The sequence below is a fragment of the Cebus imitator genome, unplaced genomic scaffold (genome assembly GCF_001604975.1).
Source record: "Cebus imitator isolate Cc_AM_T3 unplaced genomic scaffold, Cebus_imitator-1.0 Scaffold518, whole genome shotgun sequence".
Taxonomy (NCBI): domain Eukaryota; kingdom Metazoa; phylum Chordata; class Mammalia; order Primates; family Cebidae; genus Cebus; species Cebus imitator.
In genome coordinates this window covers 109,945-136,029 of record NW_016107833.1, presented here as the reverse complement: position 1 = coordinate 136,029, position 26,085 = coordinate 109,945, and the positions used below count along the sequence as shown (strand labels likewise).

General features: G+C 38.4%; 1 protein-coding gene across 1 annotated transcript in view; it reads right to left on the bottom strand.

Annotated features, from left to right (window-relative positions):
- The window catches only part of PIEZO2 (piezo type mechanosensitive ion channel component 2), a gene marked incomplete at its 5' end in the record, with an annotated part of 291,899 nt that overhangs the window by 171,783 nt on the left and 94,031 nt on the right, over window positions 1–26,085 (bottom strand). Inside the window, 3 exons of the mRNA XM_037733350.1 lie at window positions 1,810–2,023; window positions 3,465–3,675; window positions 17,593–17,755. Coding sequence (XP_037589278.1) covers window positions 1,810–2,023; window positions 3,465–3,675; window positions 17,593–17,755 — 588 coding nt within the window. The remainder of the gene's footprint in view (window positions 1–1,809; window positions 2,024–3,464; window positions 3,676–17,592; window positions 17,756–26,085) is intronic.

Below are 26,085 nucleotides of genomic sequence, written 5' to 3'. Positions count from 1 at the left end.
ACTACCATTTCTGTCCCCTTGCTTTTTCTGGACTGTCAATTATGAACCTTTCCCTATACAAAGAAAAGTTCAAATAGGATAATGGATAACCCCATATGGATCACCTAGTTTAAATAATTTTGTCTTCTCTCTGTTAACTATTCCTATGTGTATATCTGTTAATTATTCCTATGTATATATCTGTGTATGTCTGTATCTATCAATCTATTCTGTTTGTTGTTAAACCACTTGTAAGTTGCAAATATACAGCACGTCATTTCTAAATTAATTCACCGAGTATCTCCTAAAATAATGGTATTTTTTTGTCTACCCATAAAACCATCATACACCTAAGAAATCAGCAATAATTCTATATTCTCAGTTAATATACAATGAACATTGAAATTTCCCTGATTTAACCCCAAAATATATTTAAAAAATTTGTTGTTGAACCAAGATCTGATCGACAGCTGGGCTTCACACATGTTTATCTCATGTTCTCTCAGCTAGACAGTTACTGCCTCCACTGTTTATGCAGACCTCTTTTTCATGCTAATTTTTTAAAAGACCCATTCATTTGCCTTGCAGAATCCACACATTGAATTTTTTTTATTGTTTTTCTTGTGGAGCTATTTAAATTGTTTCCTAGCCTTTATATTTTGTGTAAATGGAATTTAGGTCAAAAGCCTTAACAATATCATGTTGTATATCTCATCTATTGCATCACACTGAGAGGTGTGAAATGTTGAGCTATCTCATTTTTGATAATGTTTATTTCAATCAATTCCTCAAGGTATTGACCACACCTTTGTAAAGATGTTATTTTTTTCTTTGCAATTAGCAAGCATCAACAGGGGTAGACTTTGTCATTATGCAACCACCACAACCTTTTGAGTAATTATTTCAGATGTGGCCATAATAGAACATTTCATTAAGGACTGATGCACAGTAATTCTCTAATTCTATTATCTCTTTGCCTATCATTATTTAACATCATCCTGTACGGAGGAGTTTTCTCTCATTCACTGAGAATGACTTATTTAACAGTCAAAGTAAATGCTGGATTCTTTACCTTTAATTCTCATTTTCATAGTAAGGATTTGGTGTAATAGTCATCTCCAAACTGAGTATTCGATGTTTCTCTCTCCCTTTCTCTCTCACATAAGGGACTTACATATTTTCATTTTTATTTCTTTATTTATTTGTTTTGAGACAGGGTCTCACTCTGTCACCCAGGCTGGAGTGCAGTGGTGTGATCATGGCTCACTGCAGCCTTGACCTCCCAGGCTCAGGTGATCCTTCCACCTCAGCATCTTGAGTAGCTGGGACCACAGGTGTGTGCCCTCATGCCCAGCTAATTTTTTTGTAGAGGTGGGGTTTCACTATGTTGCCCAGGCTGGGACTTTTAAGTTTTTATAGTTAGTTATTGTTTCTGATGCTCAATTGATTCTAGGATATTGGGCCCATGAGATGCCTTTCTAGCTGGATGCTGTGGCACATCCTTACTGGTCTTTGTTGCAAAATGTTCTTCCTGGATCTTCGTCCCCAGCTAAGACTCTATGTCTGTTTTATATCTGCCCATGACAGCTCCCTATCCTCCTACATCCCAGCAACATCTCCAACTGAGGAGACCACTGTCTTCCTTCCAGACTGTGTCATCTAATACAATGAAAGTGCTAGACTGCCTCACCCACCCCCACAAAATCTTTACTTAACACAGCAATTGCCTGCCATCAAGAATACTCCCTGTAAATTCACAATGCCGGACCAAGATCCCAAATACATAGGGGAAACAACTTTTCTTTTAAATGCCATAAGAATTTCTCTTACCTTGCATAGTAGTCATTGGGTGGAACTGCTTCTTGAAAGAACTGGAACTGGTATAAATAAAGTCCAATCAAATGTCCAGCAGTGAAAATAGCCAGCAGAACACAGAGACAGCTGAATAGCAATGGGTCAAACGTCCGGCACCAGGACCACCAGGTGCACAGACCCAAAAATACAAAAAAATACACAGATGACGTCAAAGATGGCAACATCATACCTAAGGAAAAGAAACATAATCACAGAAAGTCAGCTCGAACTGGAAATTCACTTATCATTCAGTGAATGTGACTACTGGAAATTATGTGACTTTCCTTCGTGTGTTTTAGGTATTTTGAAATAGTAATTTTTAATAATCATATTTCATTTATGTAATAAAAATTAATGCTATGTTTATTGTGAAAAAGTCACATAAGAAGTGATAATTTTGTAAATACAAGGATATACCAGATGATTAAAAAATTCCACCTGTGGTGTTTGAACGAAGTAAATATCTATTTTTCTTACCAGTAGCATTTGCACATTTACTTGCCTGTTTCCATCTTTCTACTTCTCCCACATTTTCAAGATTTCATGTACCTGTGTGTCTATTCCAACCTTTCCTGACACTATTTTCTTTATAATAATTTACTCCTTTTATTTTTTAGTTAACTAGTACATCATGGCCAGTTAAACTCTCAGCATGTCCTGCTAATTTTTATTTTATTTTATTTTATTTTATTTTATTTTATTTTATTTTATTTTATGTACAGATGGGATTTCACCTTGTTGCTTTGGCTGGTCTTGAACTCCTGGGCTCATGTGATCCTCCCTCCTTGGCCTTCCAAAGGGCTGGGATTACAGGCATGAGCCACTGCTCCTGGCCAATAACTCCTTTAAAAGTGTTTTAAAGAAATCATAAATAAAGCCATCATCTTAAGACAAAAGGAGTCTGTTTTATTGGGCATTTTCAAATGACTCCTCATTAAAATGTTGTGGTTTATTTCTTGAGAAATTCTACTGTCTTTCCCCCCATTTTTTCCCCTATTAAAAAACAGCTAAGTTGCTACATTTTTGCAGCTTGCTTGAGTCTAATATGCCCCTCGTAGCTCTGGAGCAGTGGTGAGCAGTGGAATGGAAGGAGGGAAAAGATCAAGATAACATTATTATGGAATAAGTGGCCCAAGGCCAAAATTTAAAGGAAGTGAGCGTCTGTGTTAGAAGATTACAATCTAACTTAGGAAGAAAAATAGTCTATCCTGGAGAGTTATATTAAGGTGACTGTGGACTCATGTAAACAGACAGGCCTCCAGAGCCCACAATATGGCTTGTGATGCATACACACACATTGTTAACTGTAGCAGGTCACCATTCCAAAGCTCTAAGGAAGAGGATTGTTGTTACTCTAACCTAAACCTAGAAAATGGGTTTGCTTAGCATATATAGAAAAGATTATTTTGCAGAGGTTAACAGAAACCATCTAAAAACATCAAAACTAGAACTGAACAGGAAAAATTATTTTGTGTGGTTTGTACATGTGGCCAGTTTTACAAGAGCTACAGTTATTATTTTCATGTTGCGGTATAGATTGTTTCCTTCATTTTCTCTTCAACCATTTCTCACATTCACCAAAGCTCTGCTTGTGCCTTTTACGACATGCAGCCAGTGTGGGAGACACTCACCCGAGGAGCCCAGTAAGATGGTAACAACGACTTTCCCAGCAGTGGTGATCATGTTGCCAATGAACTCCTTGAGCTTGGAGGCCACAGAGGCAAGCCTGCGGAACATTTTTAACTTTGTGCTTTCTTCCAACTCGCCTTCAACACCATCTCCTCCATCTAAATCCTCTTCATAGATCAGTGCCTCTTCTGAATCAATTTTTTCCCCTTCAGCCTAAATAAATGACAAACAGGGAACACTTGAGTCCAGGACTCTGCCTATCCAGCCAGCAGATTATAGAGCTTCTGATTCATGGGTCAATACAGTGAATTTCACAGATCGGGAAGAAAAGGCAGACAACCAGTTCATTCCCCCCAGGTCTCTGATAATCTCTATATAAGCCCAAGTAACTTTGATCTTTCTTGAAGAAGTAAACGTAAACAGGAAACATCACAATTATAGGGTCTCTAATAACATGTCATGTTCCCTATTTGTGCTTATTTTTTTTAATAAGCAAAGAAGAAACTGTCTGAAACATCTATTAACAAGTTTAGTTTAGATCAATCTGGATTTGGGGCTTCAAATTTACAGAGTTGGCCACCAAGGAGATAGGAGGTTTGATAAAACTCTCATGGCTTTGACTGAAGCCACAGCTTTGACTGAAAGGGTGGGGGCAAACAGTGCTTAGGAAATTCTGTTTCTTTCTGAAGTTTATCTTTGTTCGCTATTTCCACATTTCCTGACTGTGGAAGAATGAGCGGTCTTGAGTTTCTTGGCTAAATATAGAGCTGCTTCCTATCTTATCCTTTCAGAGACACTGGTTCAAGCCTGGGCAGCTCAGCACCTCAGTGCTATCAGCAGGGATTTAGGGAGTAAACACATGCACCAGCACATATGTAGATATCCACATATTATTTTAAACTGTGTATGCTAAGGCATTTTTGCTTGTTTTGCATTTAAAAAATAAAAAATAAATGGGGAAAATTTTGGCTGATTAGAATATTTCCATAGAAGTATTAGGGCTTAAAAAAATAATAATAAATAAAGCCATCACCTTAAGGCAAAAGGAGTCTGTTTGAGAGGCATGAAACTGTGTGTGTATTTTTCCCTAGGCCGACAGACTTCATATCTTTAGTCTCTCACAGAGCTAAGAAACTATTGTTAAGCCCAGTTCAGGCATCTATTTAAGACTTAAAGAGAAGGGTCTGGCCTCTCCATTTTCCCGTTTTTAATGATTCTTTTTTGATATATTTAGTTCAGATATTTACTCACTGATGGTGTCTGACTCCTCACTACGACCAAGTTCACAGGAGGAAGGCAGGCACTGGAGAGCCAGTGCCAAGTTCAAGTTAAGCATGGAGTGGCCTTCAGGACTCAGAGGCCTTCTGTGTGCCTAGGAGGGTGCACACAGTAGGTGACTGGAGTTGACTGTTGATGAGCCAAGGCTACAGGAGGCACCCAGCCAGGTCTCCACCCACCTACACACACCCCCCCCCCCCGACACACACACGGATTTAATCCTGGGACACTTCAAGTTGACTTCTACTGAATTTCATTGTGCCGTATTTGTATTATTTTTCCTGAAGAAAAAGGAATATCTCATGCTCAATGAATAAGATTTTTCTATCCATACAAGTCCTAGTGTGTCCTAGCATCTACAGGAAGAGATATAGCAATAAACATGTAAACAAGTGTTTATTAACCAGCTAAATATTTCACAGTAATAAATGCTATTCAGAGAAGTCGAATAGTATCATGTGATAGTGATAAGCTGTGTGGCTGTTTCCGATTCAGAGGTCAAGGAAAGCCTCTCTGAGTAGGTGACATTTAAGTTAAGATCCGAATGTCACAAAGTTACTAGCCCTATGAAAGTCCTGGAAAAGAGCATTCCAGGTGGAGGAAAGAGCTGGTCCAAGGCTTCGTGGTGTTTGCAGAAAGAAAGTGTCCCCAGGCCCGTGGCTACTTCCACTCCCCTAGAGAACAATTCCCACCTAATTCTCAGAGGATCACCTTGCTTTCTACTGCTCCCAGAGAGGAGCTGCCAACTCCAGCCAGTACATCAGACCACCCACCTGCAGCCAGCCTGCCATGCACACACTCTGCCTTTCTCTTGTAACAGGATGAGCTGCATGTGCTCCAGCCTCGGTGACTGCATCCCATCTGCTCAGGATACCAGGGAGAGAACAGCCCAGCCATCCTGGCTCTCTCTCCCGCATCACAATGTGCTTGCTTTCTCCTGGATCACCCCGTTAACAGGCAAGGGCACCTTGCTGTCTCACCTTAGAGAAGCACACCCTTTCAACCCACATTTGTCTCTTAAGGTGAACCTCTCCAGAAGAGTGCACTAGACTCACCACTCCATTTATGGTAAAAATGCTCCCATACCTAATTTCTCTTGAACCTAGTCGAATCAGACTTTGATCTCCAAACACTCCGTCTAATGAGAGGCACACATAATTTGCTTTGCCACATAACTCTAGTTGCTGCCTGGGGTGGAGCAGAGGGAGGCAGCAGCAGGGAGGTTATGTCTGTGCTGGAGGAGAGGGGAGGGAGTGGTGGGGCTGAAGTGAAGATCCTGTCTTTGAAGTCTATTTTGGAGGTCAGATTAGTAGGACCAGCTAGAAAGTTTAAAGTGGGAAGGAGGGATAGAGGAGAATCAGAGGCGGCTCCTCTATTTTTGTTTTTATTGTATTACGAGGACAACCAGGAGGGAAGCAGGTTGGAGACTGAGAGTCCACATTTCTGTTTTGAAAATTCATTTCTGAGACTCCATTCAGGCGTTCTTTTTGGAGATGTCCAGTAGGCAGCCAGTACAGGGGTCTGGAGTACTGGAGAGGGGCGGGAGCTGAAGAGGGCTCTTTGAAATGTGCCAGCATAAGACGGTTTTAAGGTCAGTGACCTAATGAAGTTACCTGGAGGGAATATAGAGATGGCCTCCCTCCAGGTGTTAATGCCCCTGAGACCACTCAGCCTTTCCAGGCTTCTGTCATCTCCTTGCCTGTCAGCATTCCTTGCAAGAAATGACTAGCAGAACCCATAATTCACAGACTCTCTTTGCCTCTTTGCTGTGGGACAGGCTGCCTCCCGCTACCCCCGCATCCCTGGGATGCCTTCTCCAGCTCCTGAGGACTGGATCCCAGGGCAGCTCTTCCATTCAGCTTACTCCATCTCCCCACAAAGAAATCCACCCACCAGAGCTATCCCAAAGACACTCACATCATTATCAACACACAAACAACCTGCTCATCAGGCATCTGTTGCTTCTTTCTCCATTACAACAGGTGAGCAACATATTAAAAATCTCCCTCTAGGAAGGAAGTTTGGCCAAAACCTTTAGTCACTGCACTTGAAAAAGAAGCAAAAGAAAGAACACAGCCAGGGTTGCCTGGATCACAGTCAGAAACACACCTGTGACTTTCATAATAAATGTGTTGTTATTCAATTATAGAATTGCTACTGGTGTAGATTAAATCAAATAGAAATCTCTGATCAAGATGCCTTTGTGAGGTTATACAAATGCATTTCCCTGACCTGTCTTAGGCAAGACTGGGACTTTGTGATTTTTATAAACATACCACTGTACTTAAGGTTTTTCAGCATTTTTATACAGAAATTCCTGGGGCTGTCAGTTGGAAATACTTTTTAAATTTGCCAAGCTGAGAGCCAAGAGCGAGACGGGTTAGACTCTGTGAGCCCCTACTGTCCTGGTAGGTCGGGGCCAGAACTGCCATTAGTCACGTCAGGCTGGCTTATTAACAGGCAGGCTTTTTTCCCCCAAGTGATTCTGCTGAAGTATAAACACTGACGCTCTGAAAGAGCATGGACTCACATGTTTACTAATAGGCAGTCTTGCTTGCTGGAGCTGTAAGCTGTCCCTGCATTTGAGCAAAACTTCAATCTGGCCTTGACGCTAAGGAGGAGGGCAAGCTGTAAATAAAGATTTAACTCCCTTGGTTCCTGAGCCATCTTAGAACCTGAAGACAAAATAAACTCTTTACAGTTTAAAAAGTCAAATAAATGATTACACAGATTATTGACCATGTCAAAATCTAAAACTTATTTAAAGACATTTAAGTCCTTTATCTTGCCTTTTTAAAAATTCCTGATTTCAACAGGAAATCCTGTTATTTGCAACAACCTGCATGAATCTAAAGAAGAGTATGCTAATTGAAATAATCCAGGCACAGAAAGACAAACAAGGAATGATCTCACTTATATGTGGAATCTAAAGACGTTGCACTGATAGCAGTAGAGAGTAAAGGGGTAGTTACCAGAGGCTGGGAAGGAGGCTGGTGACCTGGAAAGGGGAAATGCTGATCAAGGGGGTACAAAATTTCACTTAGACATGAGGAATAATTTGGGGGGATCTATAGTACTGCACGGTAACTGTAGTTATTAATGTATATTTCAAAATAATTGGCTAGGCTTGGTGGCTCATGCCTGTAATCACAGCAGTTTGGGAAGCTGAGGCAGGAGGATCACCTGAGGTCAGGAGTTTGAGACCAGCCTGGCCAACATGGTGAAACCACGTCTCTACTAAAAATACAAAAATTAGCTGGGCATGGTGGTGCACGCCTGTGATCTCAGCTACTCAGGAGGCTGAGGGAAAAGAATCTCTGGAATCTAGGAGGCAGAGGTTGCAGTGAGCAGAGATGACACCACTGCACTCCAGCCTAGGTGACAGAATGAGACTCCATCTCAAAAAATATATAAAACTAGAATAAAATAATAAAAAATAAAATAGTTGAAAGAGAGGATTTTAAATGTCCTCAACACAAATAAAATATTTGAGATGATGAATATCCTAATTAACCCGATTTGCTCATTCCACAATGTATAGATGTATCAAAACACCACATTGTACCCCATAAATATATACTGTATATAGTTATTTATCAATTAAAATAAAATAAAAATAGTTGAATACTAGAAACATAAAATACATAAATAAAAGTTGCTGATTTCAACATTTGATAACACGTATTAGTGTAGCCTCTGTCATTTCTCATACGGAAGCTCTAGGTGTTATGAAATCAACTTTATACAAAGCCAGCCTGTTCTCTGTTAGGGCCCTAAATAAGGGCGTAAACACAAAGGTCTCATCCCACAATGAGATGAGATCTAAACATTTGCACTTCTGCATCTCATCCGATAACCCCCTCTCATGCTAAAGCAGCACTGATTCCATTAAGGCATGACAACCACCATGATTTCCACTCAATTTTGGGCAAAAAAGACATAATAAATCATTTTTGATAGAACTCAAAAATCCATGTTTCATTACTCCCAAGCACCATGAAAATCCAACTGGGTTGAAATAAATACTAAGAATAACCTTTAAGAGGGCAGATGACCAGGCTCAGACTCAAACTTACTAAATCAGAAATTAATAAAATGAATTCCAGGAATCTGTATGATTAAAGTACACTCTGGGGTGATCTGAAGCAGCCCCTCTAGAATCCATGCCTTGGCTGACATTGAAAACCACTGATCAATGAATTCTCCATAGGGATTCAGCTGAATAGGCACAATTTGAAAATATTTTGTTTGAATCATATCCTAGCCGGCTCCCTTATTGAGAAAAAAGATTGAAATAATCTATCTCTGGAACTTCCTTTAGGTTTTAGTCAAGTTTTGGACCTCAGAGCAGAGCTTTTAATGCAGCTGAATCCATTTTTTTCTCTTCTTCATGGTTAAAACCAAGCTTTTAAAAACATGTCTATGGGAGTGTATCAAAGTCATGTATAATGAGCCAAAAGATCTGGGAGACAAAAGGAGCATTTTTCTAAAGTGTCACCAGTTGTTTATTCATTGTTTATTATTAAAAGTTAACAATTTATCTTAACATAATGGGTCCATCTCAACAGAAGAGCCAGAGGAAGGAAAAAACAAGTGTTGTGACTCACTGCAGAAGACAAATTTTATTCCCAGGACTCCCTTGTGAAAGGAAGAAGTAAGAGAAATAAAGATAAATGTGTTTGAATGCTATTGTATACCTTATGCAAGCCTAACATTATAGCATTTAATGGATAAAGCAAATATTTTATTCTGTTGCTAGATTTGTTTTGGGAAGATTATTTTTTCAAACTCATAAAATCAGCTTAAGCAGCCCCTATTTCATTTGGAAAACTGAGTTTATAGGTGTTGCTTTCAGCCAACACCAACAAAACAATTAAAGGACAGGGAAGGACAAACTGAATCAGCAAACAGTGGCCAATTAGACTAATGCCTAAAGGATCTGTAGAGCTTTGAAAAAAAGTAGTCCAATTCCTACCACACATACTCCCCTATCCCTGGGATTCTGACTTCATAGGTCTAGGAACTATTCTGACCCTGCACTTAAACTTTTAAAAACTTCCCAGGTAAATTCACCTACTTAGAATGGCAGTAGTCTTTAAGAATCATCTGAACATTATTTGAAAGGGAAATGAACAACAATGGAGACTAGCCAAATACAATTGACTGTTTATTTTAAAGGCTTTCTTCTTTAAGATACTTTTGCAAAAATCACTTAATAGAACACTATCAAAACAAATCAGCAGTGACACACATACATGCACACCCCTATATCATCTACTCAGTTCACCATTAGTTCCAGAGTTTACGGCTCACCCTGCATCACCTATTTTCTCTTGTAGGAACCAGCTAAGTGTAGCTGTTCTAAATGATTCAGCCTGGTACTTACTCTAGAAATAAAAAATTTATACATTGATGACAAAAGCAGCATTTTAGGTTGGTGCTCAAAAGTTTCCAGAAAGATTCATAACCCCTGTAACTATTTGTGATAGACTAAGATGCAAATGAAACTCATATCTTTGATATGAAGGTGTCAAAATATTGAGCAGAGATGGTACTGTTTCAGAATCAACAGCATTCCTTCCTTTCTCGTCCATCTATTCCTCCCTCCACTCAGCCCTTTTTAAACCAAGGCTAGGCTCTGCTCCAAGCACAGTGCTAGGTCCAGGGTGGGATAACAAATGAAAATCCACATGGGACCCCAGTGGTTTTCTGGGGACCCCAGTAATTACCCAGGGAAGATATAACAACTTATAAATTGAGAATATAAGGTCCTATGGACATTGAGAGAAAAAAGGGATTATATCTGACAGGGATTTGGAATGACCTAGTTTAGTTATTCCCGAGGTAAATGTGACTTTGTTTTAAAAAAGGGATAAAAATCTTTGCAAACAAAGCAAGAAAACAAAAAAATAATTCTTGTTAAGAACAGAAAACCAAACAGCACATGTTCTTACTCATAAGTGGGTGTTGAACAATGAGAACACATGGACACAGGGAGGGGAACATCACACACTGGGGAGTGATGTTATCCCTCTCCAATCCCCTAACACCCTGCTGGGGGATAGCATTAGGAGAAATATCTAATATAAGTGATGGGGAAATGGATGCAGCAAACCACTATGGCGTGTGTATACTTATATAACAATCCTGCATGACCTGCATATGTACCCCAGAACTTAAAGTATAATTTAAAAAAATCAACTCACTATAAATTAATAATAATAATAATTCTTGTTAAATATTAGTTTTTGTTTATCCTGGAGCATAGTAGGCCCTCAGTAAAGACATATTGAATAAATAAACATGCCCATAGATTAAAAAAAATCCTCTGAAGCCCTAGCAAGAAATAGTCAATCAAGAGAGGTTCACTTATATATGTGTGCCCTGACAAATCCCCAGAAGGGCAAGAGTGGGAATAAGAGCATCCATGCAAAAGCAACCTACACAGCAGAACTCCACAAAGACAAGAGGGAGAAGAGCATCTGTACAAGAATGAACTGAATAGCAGAAACCCAGAGGGACAAGAGTGAGGAGAACATCTATGCAAGAGTGAACTACACAGCAGAGCCCCAAAAGGACAAGAGTGGGGAGAAGAACATCTGTGCAAGAGTGATGCACAGTAGAGTCCTAGAAGGATAAGAGTGAGGAGAAGAGCACCTGTGCAAGAGTGAACTGCACAGCAGAACCCCAGAAAGACAAGAGTGGGGAGAAGAGCACCTGCACAAGAGTGAATTGCACAGCAGAATACCAGAAAGGCAAGAGTGGGGAGAAGAGTATCTGTGCAAGATCAAACTATACAACAGAGTCCAGAAGAACAAGAGTGGGGAGAAGACATCTGCATGAGAATGAATTGCTTGGAAGAGACCCAGCAGGAAGAGAGCTTACCCCATGTAGGCACAGCAGAAGGGCAGAGTGGCTAAGCACAGTGAGGGAGTAGGGAAAAAGCACAGGGTGAAGACATGAAGGTAGGATGTGGCCAAACTGTGCAGAGCCATGAGCATCAAGATAGAGAGGCTGAATTTTATTCTAAGTTAAGGTGAAGCCAAAGAAGTGTTTTTATCTAGGGAAGTGGCATAATTTAATTTTAATTTTATAAGAATGATCCAGATGTGTGTGCAGTATCAATTGGATAGGGTAAGAAGAGAAGCTGGAAATGGGGAGATCTGTTTAGAACATATTTCCAGGCCTAGCTGAGAGGCAATGGCTGCCACACTGTCTGAAATCAGTCCACTTTTCTCTTCTCAGTGCCACAATAGTCATTGTATTGTGGCACTGAGAAGAGAAAAGTGGATTGACTTCAGACAGAATTTGAAGGCAGAAGTCAAAGCTTTTGTTGGTGGTGACTGATAAAGGCCCCAAGAAATCACATCAGTGTTTCTAACTCATCCAGCTGGGTAGATGGAGCTTCTATTTAACTTGATGGGGAAGTCAGTGGGAAGAATGAGTAGAGGTAGCGGCAGGAGCTGTGTCTCCTGCTCCCAGACATATGATCAATATTTTCAAAGCAATATGGGGAACTAATTTACATTAAGTGGGTGAAAATTCTATTTCAGGGATATTTACAAATTAAAGGTGGAAAGAAGGACAAATAAGTGACTGGGATTCCTTGAGTGACGCAGGTTCTCTGGAGTTAGGACAGATGGCATGAGAGGTGGGACTCTGTTTCCTCTCATCTCAGCCCTGACTGCCTACTCTATCCCCAAGAAAGGAACACAGGAGCTCTGCAATTGCCTCACACAAGTTTTGCCTGTGGGTATTTGTGGTTATTTGCAATTCAAATTCATGAAATCACCTACCAAATGCTACAAAGATAGAACAACATATTCCAAGAAATTGTAAAAATATTAATCTAAAAAGATTGTTAAAGCTGAAAGGCTTTTTTGAAGCTTTGATTCTTTGAAAAAGGCAGAGAAGAGGTACAAACTGTTAAAGGTTGCTAAATGAATTAAAAAATGGGTGAAATAAAAATGAAGATTAATCTGTAATGATTTCGTTTTAATAGTTTAAAGATACTTTAGCTGATTTCCTCTTTGCTAATTCTTTAAATCATTTTTCTAATGAGTTGTATATTCAAATCCATGCTAGGCAATGTCCACTCAATGAACATATTGTCAATAATAATATCCCTGCCTTTCTATGCAATGAAGATGGATCTGACTGACTGTCCCAAGGGCCTGTTCTACAAGTGTGTTGGTATCAGAGGACAGGATAAGTGGGCATCCATGCTCTCATCTGGTGACCAGGGATGTGGCTGGAAGACTCTGGGGGAATAAAGTCAGTCAGATTCAGAGTAAACTAGTCTGTGATAAATACCAAAACTTTCCAGAAGACAATAAATAGGCCCATGACTTCCTCCAATAAACAATTTCTCTCTTCTATTTAAACTAATGACATCTAAAACTGTAGAATTAAAAGCTTTGCCCAAATTGTGAATGTGTTTCACCCCAAGAAGGCAGACCAAGTGTCTGGTATTTTGAGGTATGTATGACAGGAAGTTTTGCCCAGTTTCTGAAAATGACCTTAAGGGCCAACAAAGGGAGTCACCCACTTTACCACTAAGATTGGCAGTGACAGCCTTTAGGACAACCACAAAGAAGGCTTTTCATTCACCCTAAGTCATGAAGTGCAAGGTTTGCAAGGAATCTGGGCAGCCATTCAGCATCTTACCATTCTGAATGGTTCCATGTTTCAAATGATCAAGTCTGTGCTTGAAGAAATAGGATCCAGGAAATTTAAAGCAGGAGACTTTGAACTAGATCTCAGTCTTAAACTGAGCAGATGTTGAAAGCCTAATTATAAGATGACAATAAAATGACAGGTTTCTCTCACTCTTTGTCTCTTGCTCTTTAAAATAACAGCAACTTGAACCTCAGAGTTGAGACTTGAAGCACAGCCCATTTGGTCATATCATGTGCTAGAATGTTCAGATGCTGTGATAGGCTAATGGACACTAGGAATTAGAAAGCAAGGTGCAATCTTTGAGGTTCAGAATAAATTTCCAAATAACATTAGCAGAACTTAATTTTGCATCCCTGAATTTTTAGCAGATGGGGTTAACTTATAATGGAATATTCTTTTTATCCTTCATATTTGATTTGTCAGACTGTTAAGAAGATGCCTCTTTACACAAGCTGTCATGACTGCAATTCATATTTGAATAACTATTTAATTTATTAGAAATTTGGTTTAATAATACATTAAAATACTGTTTTAAAAATAAGGGCACAAATCCCATGTAATAGCTAGAAGGAGTTGTAAACATAGGATTATACAAGATAATACCAGTTTTGTGAAATTATACATTGTTTTATTATGTAAGTGACCATTTTCTACTCAATTTAATCTTCATAATAAAACTCTTTTTATTTAAGATTTCAGATCAGGAATCTTTCTCCCAGTTATGATTGATTTGTAGATCTGCTTCTGAATTAAAGTGAACAAGACCACAGACGTGTCAGACGAGAAAGAACATTTGATGACATTTGAGGAGAAGTGTTTCTTTTCTGAAGCTGGCTCTTGGTAACATACAGGAGCAAGGCACAGGCTCCCACTGCACTGCCATCTCCACTTCCCCTGGGGATTTTATGGGGAATCCTTGGATTTATGAACACCTTTAAAACACCAAACTTGAGCCTTATCAAATCAGTGACTATTACAGAAGACTTGAGAGTCTTTCCCCGGGATTAGTTGCTGCTTTAAAACAACACTGCATTTGAAAAGAAATTATCCCAGGCACCAGTGGATTAATCTTGCCATTTCTCCATTGAGATAAATGAAAGAAGAAATAATGCCAGCAAACACTGTTCTTCCAGTATCCCCAAAACCCAAACATTCTAGAGTGCAAACGCCAAGATTTATAAGCAGCAGGAAGTATGTTGTGGTGTCAAAAATAAAATAAATCCCCTGCTTATTTTGGCCAGGTGCTTATATTCCTTTCAGATTCAAGTCCAGATTGTCACATGGAAGCAATTTTTCCTTGTGAATTAATCTCAGAAGATTCACCCACCCCCCTGCTCCTCCTGGGCTGCCTGATGGGCTGGAATGTACCAAGAGAGTAAAAATCAGAATCTAAAGTAGCCCCAAACAAATTTAACTGAGAAGGAAAACCATGCCATAATTAGGACATTTAGTATTTTCAATGTTCCTAATAAATAATGTTTAGAGTATCTGTCCCTCTTATCTTTAAATAATGTGATTAATAATACATAAGGCTTACATATTCAAGCAAATTTCAAATGGAAGTGAAGTCATAAATCTATCTCTGAAAATCAAAATCAGAAAGGAAATATGATTTTAGAATTAACCCATGTGACTGCATTGTGTTATGTTCTTCATCAGCTATATAGCACCTAATCATGGCCTCACAGTCATGGCTTTCTGTTGATCAATGTAGGCTTTCTTATTCCTATGGCAAAGAGCATTTGTCCTTGGTCTTATAAGTTCTTTTTATAAGAAGCTTTGTAACTCATCATGGTTATCTGTTATGAATGGCACAGAAGAGATTCTTTTACTGAGTGAGTTGGCCTCAAAATATCTTCCCATTTAAGTTTCCATAATTCTAAGAGGAAATTTCTTCCTATTTAAGTTTCTATGATTCTAAGAGGAACACTGGAATTTGGCATTGCTCTACTACTTCTCAGATTGGAGAAGGACAAAATGAGCAGAGCAAATAGAAATTTATTTAAGCAAGCAAAATGAGCAGGCACTGTGGCAGGTGCTTTTTACTAGATATTTTATTTAGCATTCACAATAACTATGTGATATAATATTAGTAACTCTCTTTTGCAGAAGAAGAAAGAGAATAAACAATTGTCTCAGCATCACACACTAGGCAGCCTCCATGTCTGACTTGTTAAGTCCACTCAATTTTCAATAATTATCCTTTCTCCTACTTGTATAGTTATTATCTACGAGGATAGATAATTTATAGTTTATAAAGCCTGGGTCAGAAACAAAAGCTTGAAATCTGGATAGAGGATTGACGGGTGCAGCAAACCACCATGGCACATGTGTAACTACGTAACAAACCTGCACTTTCTGCACATGTATCCCAGGACTTAAAGTAAACAACAGCAACAACAACAAAATCTGGCCTTTATAAATAATAAAAATAAAAAATCCCCAGCCTGAAGAACCGGAGTTACTGGTTTACTTTCACCAAACTTAGGCAAATTTTGGTAAGGATTATTTAAGTAAAGTCATTTTCAAACTATAAATGTAAAAAACTGTCAAAATTTAAATCCTCCATCTTAAAATTGTAATGTCAACAAGAAGAGAAAACACTCCTCCATTTTGAGAATACTAATGCATGCCTTCTGGTGTGAAGTCTTGAATGTAAGATGTAGGCAGTGGCGACTTTGATCTTACTGTAATTACTTTTACACCAAGCATCATTTTAACATTTGCCTTAAAAGTAGCAGAACATTGATATGCAAGGTGATTACCTACCTTTTTCCCATAAGAATTTTAAACAATATCATTTCTATTTTTGGAGATGGAGTCTCACTCTATCACTCAGGCTGGGGTGCAGTGGTGCAATCTTGGCTCACTGCAACCTCCACGTCCTCAGTCCAAGCAATTCTCCTGCCTCAGGCTCCTAAGTGGCTAGAATTACAGGCACATGCCATCACGCTCAGCTAATTTTTGTATTTTTAGTAGAGGCAGGGTTTCACCATGTTGGCCAGGCTAGTCTCAAACTCCTGACCTCAGGTGATCTGTCCACCTTGGCCTCCCAAGGTGCTTGGATCAGAGGGGTGAGCCACCATGCTCTGCTAGACAATATCATTTCTAGTTTGCAAAGATTTATTGAATTAAACCCTGTCGTTATTGTTTTTTAAATAATCATACAAGGCAATTGTCTGCTTTTTTGTGAACCACATAAATCATTTTCTGTGAGAATTTTCCTCTTTCAATACCTTAGTGGTTAACATTCTCAATATAAGTAACTTCAATTAACTTCAGTTTTACAAGCTTAATATCTTGCCAAAGCTTATGACTTAAAACCTTTAGTACTTGCAAGTCTTTTGCATCAAATGTCCAAATCAAATATTTTTAGTCACTTTTTCCTTTGTAAATGTTACCTTTCCACTAATAAATCAATTACTTTTTAAATTGATGTCACCTAATCTCACCTAACAAAGTACAGTTATTAGAACATAACAGTGTCCTGAGGCAGGTCAGGGGGCAGTGTGAGAACTGTCTGACATCTCCCATACTCAAGGATGAAAATATGACAAGCTTCCAATTCAGCGGTTACTCCTGAAACCTTTCCACCAGCTAGCAAACATACATTTCATTCATTATTTTTACCTTTTTAAAATTCTCACACTTTTCCAAATATGTCTGTTTTTCCCCCTTGGAGTGCTTCAAAACAACTTTATCAAAGCATGCCAAGTTAACACCACTCTACTGAGCAGGACAGGATGCACAGACTGGAAAGCTGCCCTGCAAGGAGGAATTTGTTTTTTCCCCTAAAACAACCAGATGTTACTTCTTTAAATATTCTGCAATAACTAAAGTATCCAGACCAGTTGGACCATGACACTATGCATAACCTTACAGAGTCAGTCTCTGAGATAATACCAGGTGACAGTTTGGAGTGGTGGGTCAAAGCCTGGCCCTTAACCTATGAACACCCCTGAGCCTGTCTCCTTATTGCTAAGGTGTGCACCAGAGTGTCTGCCCACTGGCACTGCATGAGAGTGTCATGCAAAGTGACTATTAACGTTAAGTCAAGCACTGTGAATCATAACGTGCTCTGCATGCTCAGTTGTTATTATCATAGTTCTGCGACTTATTAAGGGTCAAGGTCCTCAGAAATCAAAGAAGGAAGAGATATGGAGTTGGATTTACCAATTCTTCATTTTCAAACTCCAGGTTACACTGTGCTGCTTCGTCTGTCACGGGTTTCTGAACAATGTTTCTACAGAGAAGCCAGATGGTCAGACTAGCAATGAACATCCCGATGTCAGGTACAAACACTCTGATCCCATTGCCAGCATCAGCTCCCTTTAAGCTATAAAGGAAAAAAAAAAAGGAAAGGAAGAAAATTTAGTTCTTGTATTTCTGTGGTTAAACTGCCTTATAGGATGTTTCAGTCTTCTTAATGATTTAAAATTAAAGATGCTCAATTTCTCCCTAGAAGGTACCAGAAAGCTTTTTATTGACCTCAGTGTCTTATAAAACCTACACATTCAGGAAGATTCCAGTGTTCCCCGGAGTTTCAGAAATATTATAAAGAACTCTTGAACCAATTCTCACTCTTAAAACATGCTAATAGATTATGTTATTAAATAAACCACATGTCCAGTAGAAATTCAGTTGTTTGCAATATCGCTGAAGCAGTTAAAAACTAGATACATACTAGCAGCTAGAAGGTATTTTACTTTTAAAAACCAGGTGCAGTGGCTCACCCCTTTAATTTCAGCACTTTGGGAGGCTGAGGCAGGCGGATCACCTGAGGTCAGGAGTTCGAGACCCGCCTGACCAACATGGAGAAACTCCGTCTCTATTAAAAATACAAAAATTAGCCAGCCTTGGTGGTGCATGCCTGTAATCAGCTACTTTGGAGGCTGAGGCAGGAGAGTCACTTGAACCCAGGAGGCGGAAGTTGCAGTAAGCTGAGATCGTGCCATTGCACTCCAGTCTGGGCAATAAGAATGAAACTCCATCTCAAAAAAAAAAGAAAAAAGACATTTTACTTTTGATATAAGTCAAAGCTAGAAGGAAAGTAGAGAAAATGTTAAGGCAATCCTGAAATCCAGGACCTCTTCATTATTTTGTATACTTGGTTGATTTTGTCTTCTGTATTATTCCAAGAAAGGTGGATCCAGTACACTTTTTAATAGAGAAGCAACACTGAACTTAGAGGATTTGAATTCAAGTCTAAGTCTGAAACTTAGTAGCTGCATCCTACTGCGGGCTGATCACAGTCACCTGTTCTGCTGTGCTGAAGGAGTAATACTATTTGCCTTCCTTATTTTATTCAAGTGACACGAGATACTAGGCCATGGTTTTAGAAGAAAATATAAATACATACGTATGAAATAATGCTTGTGAAAGTTCTTTGTAAAGAATGAAACACATATTTTTACTCAGGTCTGCATTTTGAGAAGAGCAGCATCAATTGACATTTAGATAATTTTCACATATATAGGGCATTTTTGTTATAACTGAGATCCTGAAACAAATATATTTAATAATAAAGCAGGCAGCAAAGGCCAGAAGGTGAAGTGGAGAGGAGAAAAAGCTTCAACTGGAAGAGGAGGAGCGATCTGTCTGGGAAGGTAATACAAACACCATCTGTGATTTTGGGAGGCATCCAGGAGTAATGAATATGGGAATGAGAGGCAGTATATAGAGTTGCCAGCATAGCTGGCCAGCACACATCACCGCAGCTGAAATGTGTTCTGGCTAAGCTCACTCTGCTGCAAGACATCAGAGCTTAATAGCCATTGGCAGACTTCTCACACCATTCAGCACACGACATGGGCCAGCCACGTCCCTCATCCGGTGCTAGACGCCTGCCCTGTGTGCCTCTGCAACGCTGAGCGACTGGGCTTGCAGTGTTGTAGCGATGTGTAGTACTGTAACCACAGTACCTATTGCTATTATTAAAAGCCACATGAAGAGCGATTCTTGGCATGTTCTCTGCTCACTCATATAACAAAAAATAAACTGTAGCAAGAAAAAGCTAGTGAAATGGCTAGTTGATATGAAGAGAAAGTTATGCAGACTTAGGTTTACAAAATGAGTTTAAAATAAGGAAGATACAGGTAGAGGAGTCGAGTCTGTCCAGCATAAAAACTTCCAGGGAAGATAAGACGATCTTCGGAAAAATTAGGCATAAAACTTCAAAAAAGGGTTAAGTCTTTGAAAAAATGTTTATTAGAAATGAAACTTGTTTAGGGAAAGGAAGCAAAATATAGAGCAATATACCATGTAAATACATACATATATGTGTATATATATTCATATATACTTTAAGTGATTACACACTGTATTTATTTACATTATATGTTATATATTTTGGTAAAATCACTTAAAAATATTAAATAGCAAGAACCTCAGCATCTAGGAATAGCTACTGTTAACATTTTGGTAAATAAAAGTTATCAATAATACCTGCCATTTCCTGAACACTTACTTCATGCTAAGAACTTTAGACACATTATTAATTAATCCAACCAATCATTGTATTGAGTTAGGCATTATTATTCTTTTACATATGAAAAGACTAAGGCTGCAAAAGACAATCTAACTTCCCAAAGCCACATAGGGAGAGGATAAAATTATACTCCATTCTCCTCATGTTCACTTTTATGCTTTCAACTGTTTTCTCATGTATGCATCCACATGGCTTTCCTTTCCAATCTTCCTTCTATACATGGTTGTGCAAATTTATAGTTAACAAAACTAAGTTCATTATTTACCTACTGTTTTCAAGCTAATTTGTTCATTTAACATGTCACTAACATTTTTACAACTCATTGATGATTTATTTTTATATATCATCATGCTAATGGACAGACAGTATTTATTTAACTAGTCAACTACTGTTATACATAGAATGTTTCCATTTATTTGTTACTATAATATATATAAAAATTAAAACTTAAAGAGTCATCTAATCTAGGATCTCCCAGGGATCAATTCTCAATCCAATCAGATTTGCTTTAAAAATGGTCTAGCCTGAAGCTATGAAACTAGTAGAGGAAAACATGAAAACTCCTAGAAGAAAACTACAAAACTACTAGGAAAAAACCCTGTGGAAACACTTCAGGACATTAGCCTGGACAAAGATTTTTTTGGGTAAGACCTCAAAAGCACAGGCAATGAAAGCAAAAGCAGACAAATGGGATTATATCAAGCTAAACAGTTTCTGTCTAGCAAAGGAAATAATCAACAGAATGGAGAGACAACCTAGACAATAGGAGAAAATAGTTGCAAAATATCCAGATGAAAGAAATTAATAATCAGAATATATAAGGGGCTTAATCTAATAGTAAAAATAAAAAAACCCATTAAAAACAGGCAAGTGACTCAACAGACATTTCTCAAAAGAAGACACACAAGTGGCCAACAGCTTATGTAAAAAAAATTGCTCAACATCACTCATCATCAAAGTAATGCAAATCAAACCACAACGGGCTATCCTCCCATCTTAGTTAGAATGGTTATTATCAAAAAGACCAGAAAAAAAATGCTGACAAGGATGTGGAGAAAGGGGAACCTACTGTTGTTGGAAATGTATAATAGTGTGGACACAATATAAAACAGTATGAAGGTTCCTTGAAAACTTAAAAATAGTACTACATGATCCATCAATCCCACCGCTAGGTATATGCCCAAAAGAAAAGAAATTCGTATATCTAAGAGATATCTGCACTTCCATGTTTATTGTAGCACTATTCACAATAGCCAAGATATGGAATCAACTTGAGTGTCCATCAGCAGAAAAATGGATCAAGAAAGTGTGCTACATATACAAAATAGCATATTATTCAGCCCTAGTAAAGGAATAAAATCCTATAATTTGCAGAAATATGAAAAAAGCTAGAGGTCATTATTTTAAGTGAAATAAGGCAGACACACAAAGACAATGTTCTCATTCATATGTCTGAGCTAAAAAAAGTGGATCTCATAGAGGCAGAGAATAGAGAAGTGGTTACCAAAGGCTGAGAGGGATGGCAGGGAAGTGGAGTGAGAGTAACTGGTTAATGAGAATAAAATTTGTTTTTAATAGCACAGTAGGATGGCTATATTATTAATAATACTTTATTGTATGTTTCAAAATAGCTAGAAGAGAAGATTTAAAATGTTCCCAACACAAATCATAAATGTTTACTGTGATTTGATCACTATATATTATATGCATGTATCAAATGTACTCCAAAATATGTACAATTATTACACATCAACTTAAAAAATGATCTGAAAGAGGGACTGCCCTGTGAAAGCTTCATTTTTACAAATGGTCTATAAACTCTTACTCCATTAGAAAAATGCTTGTAATAAAGGTTTTAAAATATAGCAAATTCCTTTTATTTGGAGAAAGAATAAGAAAACTCAATTAAGGAGCTACATTCAAAGTACATTTATATTACAGTAATGAAATTTGATGACTGAATTTATCATAGGAAAATTGCAGAGATTCAATGTATACTTTTAAAGTCTACCTAACGTGATTGAACAGAGTAAACTAGAATTAATATCATTAGAATGAGAAAAAATGGAGATCAAGGAAAGAAACCAGTAAGAACAAAGGCCAGGCTTCAGTGACTGTTTCAGTGTGGGGCTGAAGTCAGGAGTAGCAACAGTAGACTGGTACTACTCAGGTGGATTTTTGGCAATAGATTATTATAGCTCTTTCATGGAAAACAAATTGACTGTGTCCTTTTATGAAAAGCATCATCCCAATAGAGTAGAGAGGAAAAGACTTCTCAAGTGAAAGTAACAAGAACTCCAGCTGTGGCCTCAGCTGCTTCTTGCACCACAACAGACAGAGCAGGAAAGCCGGAGCCTTATACTTTTCCCACCTGTGGATTGCATTAAGCTTCCAATTTGCAAACAGTCACTTTGAGGCAACAGTCTCAGCTTTGTGCTTCTTGGTCCCCAAAGAGACATTTTATAGCATACATATATTAAGGGAATAAATGAATATAGCTTGCTAAAGCAATCACTCCACCTGCTGTGATAGAATTTAGCTACTGAATCCAGAATTGGGCTGCGATCCCTACTTAGAATGGAATCATTCAGCCATAGAGGTGCTAAACTATTAACTACTACTTTTGCTTGCTGAGTTAACAAAGCTGTGCGTTCATAATACTGCCATTGCAGAAACAATGATACTTTTGAAAAGTATGTACAATAAACAGGTCATAGTCTGACTGGTATGTCATTTGGAGACCATCTTATCTATAATGTTTCCTTCTTCAGTGCTTACTAAAGTACATTAGTCAAAATGCCAGTCCTCAGAAATGCTGTGCATTAAAACAAAGCAAAACAAAATGAAAGAGAAAAAAGAAACAGTCATTGGTCCAGTAAATATGAGAAACTCACAATACGTACCATTATACTAAAAGACTTGAGAAATTCTGTAGTAAAACAATTACATTTATTAGGCTGGGAAACTATTTCTTACAAGTTTCTTCTAAGACTATTACATTCTACAGAGCTAGTGTGCAAGGAGCAGCTTTTGGGAAGTGCTAGACTAGAGAGTATTCATTGATCTATATTTTTCTTTAAAATGAATGAATAATTAGGAAACTATACTAACATGTATATTATGTTAGTAATATATATGTTATACATTCTGTATACATTTAGTTTTAATAGGCCTTTAATAATTCAGAAGTCAGTAACATCTCATTTCATTCCGTCATCTAATTGCCCAACTACTCGTCCGTTCACTAAGTCAGTCATTAAAATTATGGAGCTGGATGAGAATTGGAAATAGTCTAGTCCATTTTCTCATCTTACAAATTGTGGAAACCAATGAGTTTTGAATGGCTGCTTCAAATACACAGGGACAGAGACTGACAGCAAGCTCATGTTTTTTACCTTCTCACTTTGTCTTTGAAGGCAACCCTCATTACATCATGGGCTCTTCTCTTGCCCATCTTCTTCTTAATGCAACAGGCCTCATCACCCACCATTGCTCAGAAGATGAGCTATCTTCTCAGGGGCTCTCCCTTCCCTGCTCTCCCAACTGTAAGGCTCAAGTGACCCATTCCAATTCTTATCACATTCCACCTCCATGCTGCGTTTGACAAGCAAGATCGACTCCTTCTGCTCTCAAATCTCCTTTCCCTTGGCTTTCTTACACTCTCTTCTAATTCTCTACCCTCCTATGAACATCCCTGAAAACTCATGTTGCTGGGAAGTCCCACTAAGAAATTCTGAATTCGGTAGTAGCCACCAGATTTTTCTTCACATCCTTCTTAAATGTTGACGAGCCCATGAAATTCTGTTCTTCTTTCGTTTTCCTTCTCACTCTACTTGGTCACCCTGGATGATATATCCATCCCCAAGGTCCTAATCAGCACCCACATGGTGACTTATTCATTCATTTCAATAAGAATCACCAATCAATGAACATTCTCCAGCACGCCAATTCCCAAAAGCTGTTTCATGAATACTAGCTCTGTAGAATGTAATAGTGTTAGCTGAAATTCTTAAGAAATGGTTTCAAGGACAAATAATGTACAAACACAGTCCAATTTGTCCACTGAGAAATGTCAGCATATATCCATTTTCCTACTGGATATCTATACTTCAGTATCCCATAGATTTTCCACTCAATGTTATTCTTACTCCAAATCAGCTCTATTATAGTCCTAATTTTGGAAAACAGTTATATCATCAACCTGGTGACCAAGCCAGAATCTGGAAGCTTCCATTCTCTCACTGAAAGACTGGAGGAGATTCTGACTCCCTAACATTGCCCTTCCCAGCATTCCCCTTTATCCCCACAACCCAGTCTGGCTTCTGGGTGACTGCAGCAGCATCCTGATGATTTCATCTCAGCTTGTCCCCTGTGCCAATCAGGCCTTCACATTAATATCAGAGTTTACTTTTTAGCAGAATAAAGCTGATCATTTCAACCCCACGGCCCACAGGAAACATCCACAGTCCTGAGCGTGACATGGGGCCCTCCACGTCCCAGGTCTAGTTTGCCTTATCTTTTGCCATCATTTCCCTCGACCTCAAATTCCAGTCATATTGAATACATAAATCCAGAACATGTCAGTGTTTTCCCTCTGAGTGAGTGTGCAGTCTTCTCCCGTGGCCAACAATGCCCTTCTCTCAGTATGCTTCAAGTTCTCCTCATCTCTTAAAACTCACCTACCATTATCCTCTGTGAAGCCCTTCCTACCTTGCCCACTTTACACTCATTCCATAATAGAATGGACCGCCATCCCTCCCACATGCTCCCTCAGTAGAATGTTTAACACTGTGTCATTCACTGATTTACCAAACTGCCTGACAGAAGCCCATGTCTGTTTGATCTCTATTTCCCTGGGGACCAGCATGGTAGGTGGAGCAGTGTAAACCATCAGCGAAGGCTGACTGGATGCATGCTAGCTCCAGGACATATTGTTGCCTCTTCAAATATTTGGCCTTTTCTTCTTAACATGATAGTTTGTGCAGAGCACTGTTGAAAAATTAGATGAGACAGCTACCACAAAGAGCTCTGTAATTCAGTTCGGGGAAGATAATACACAAACACTAAGAGGAGAGAACATTACTGTTGCCTGGTAATGGCATGGTGATCACAGAGAGTTTACAAATAAAGTTTCAGTTATTTGCACATGCAGATTTCATTGTCAAAATTGGAAGTTATAAGTGATTAAAACATATGTCATGGTTATTAAATAAATATGTTGGAGAAAATATTTCAAGAACAAAAAGTATGAAGTATATCTAATGAACATTAAATGGCTCAATTTGACAGAATTTTTAATTCACTAATTCAAAAAAAATGTTAAGCATTTACTATGTGCCAGGCACTGTCTCTAAGCACGTAGTATTGGTTGTGAAGGCCTGGCCATACAAAGCTTGGATATTTTGCAAAAAAAAAAAAAAAAAAAAAAAAAAAAAAAAAAAAAAAAAAAAAAAAAAAAAAAAAAAAATTACATAACCAGAACTATAGGACCTGAAGCAAAGGAGAAACATGATCACCAAGGAAATGAAGGCTACAGGAGAAACAGTGATGTGACTGCTGGTGGTGCAGGTGACGTTTTCACGGTGAGCGTCACGTGTGGTCAGGACTTTCAGGTGCAGGGGTGAGAGTTTAAACTGAAAGCCACATGGAGTTTGTGCCTGGGAGCAAAGTCATGGCTGATGGAGTAGGTTTGAGAGTTTTCTTCTCACATGTGTTGGCTAAAGTCAACAGAGTAAATTAGGTTACCTAGGGACAGTGCATAGCATAGAGTAAACATGTATGTAAGGCTCTCTAGCCTAATTGTAAGTATATATTACAGGGCATTTAACAATAAATTAAACTTTATTTCAAGCAAATTCTGCATGGTATCAGGATAACCAGGTTTTGTGTAGATGAAGTCCGATTTTAATAAATTAATGAGATCAATGTGTACATTTTCCCATAAAATAACCTAAGCTGCACTGTTTTTCAGGTGCATGACAATGACATGTTTTATACAGGAGGCACATACTAGCCTACCTCAAACATCTTGTTCTCTTGAACAGGCAAAAAGTTTTTTCCAATCTTGTTAGAGTCATACTGATCTTATTTGTTCAGACAGTGATTATATCCCTTGAAAGGGATTGTCCATAAAGAGGAGACTAGGCATTAAATTATGGCATATCCATCAAATCAGATAC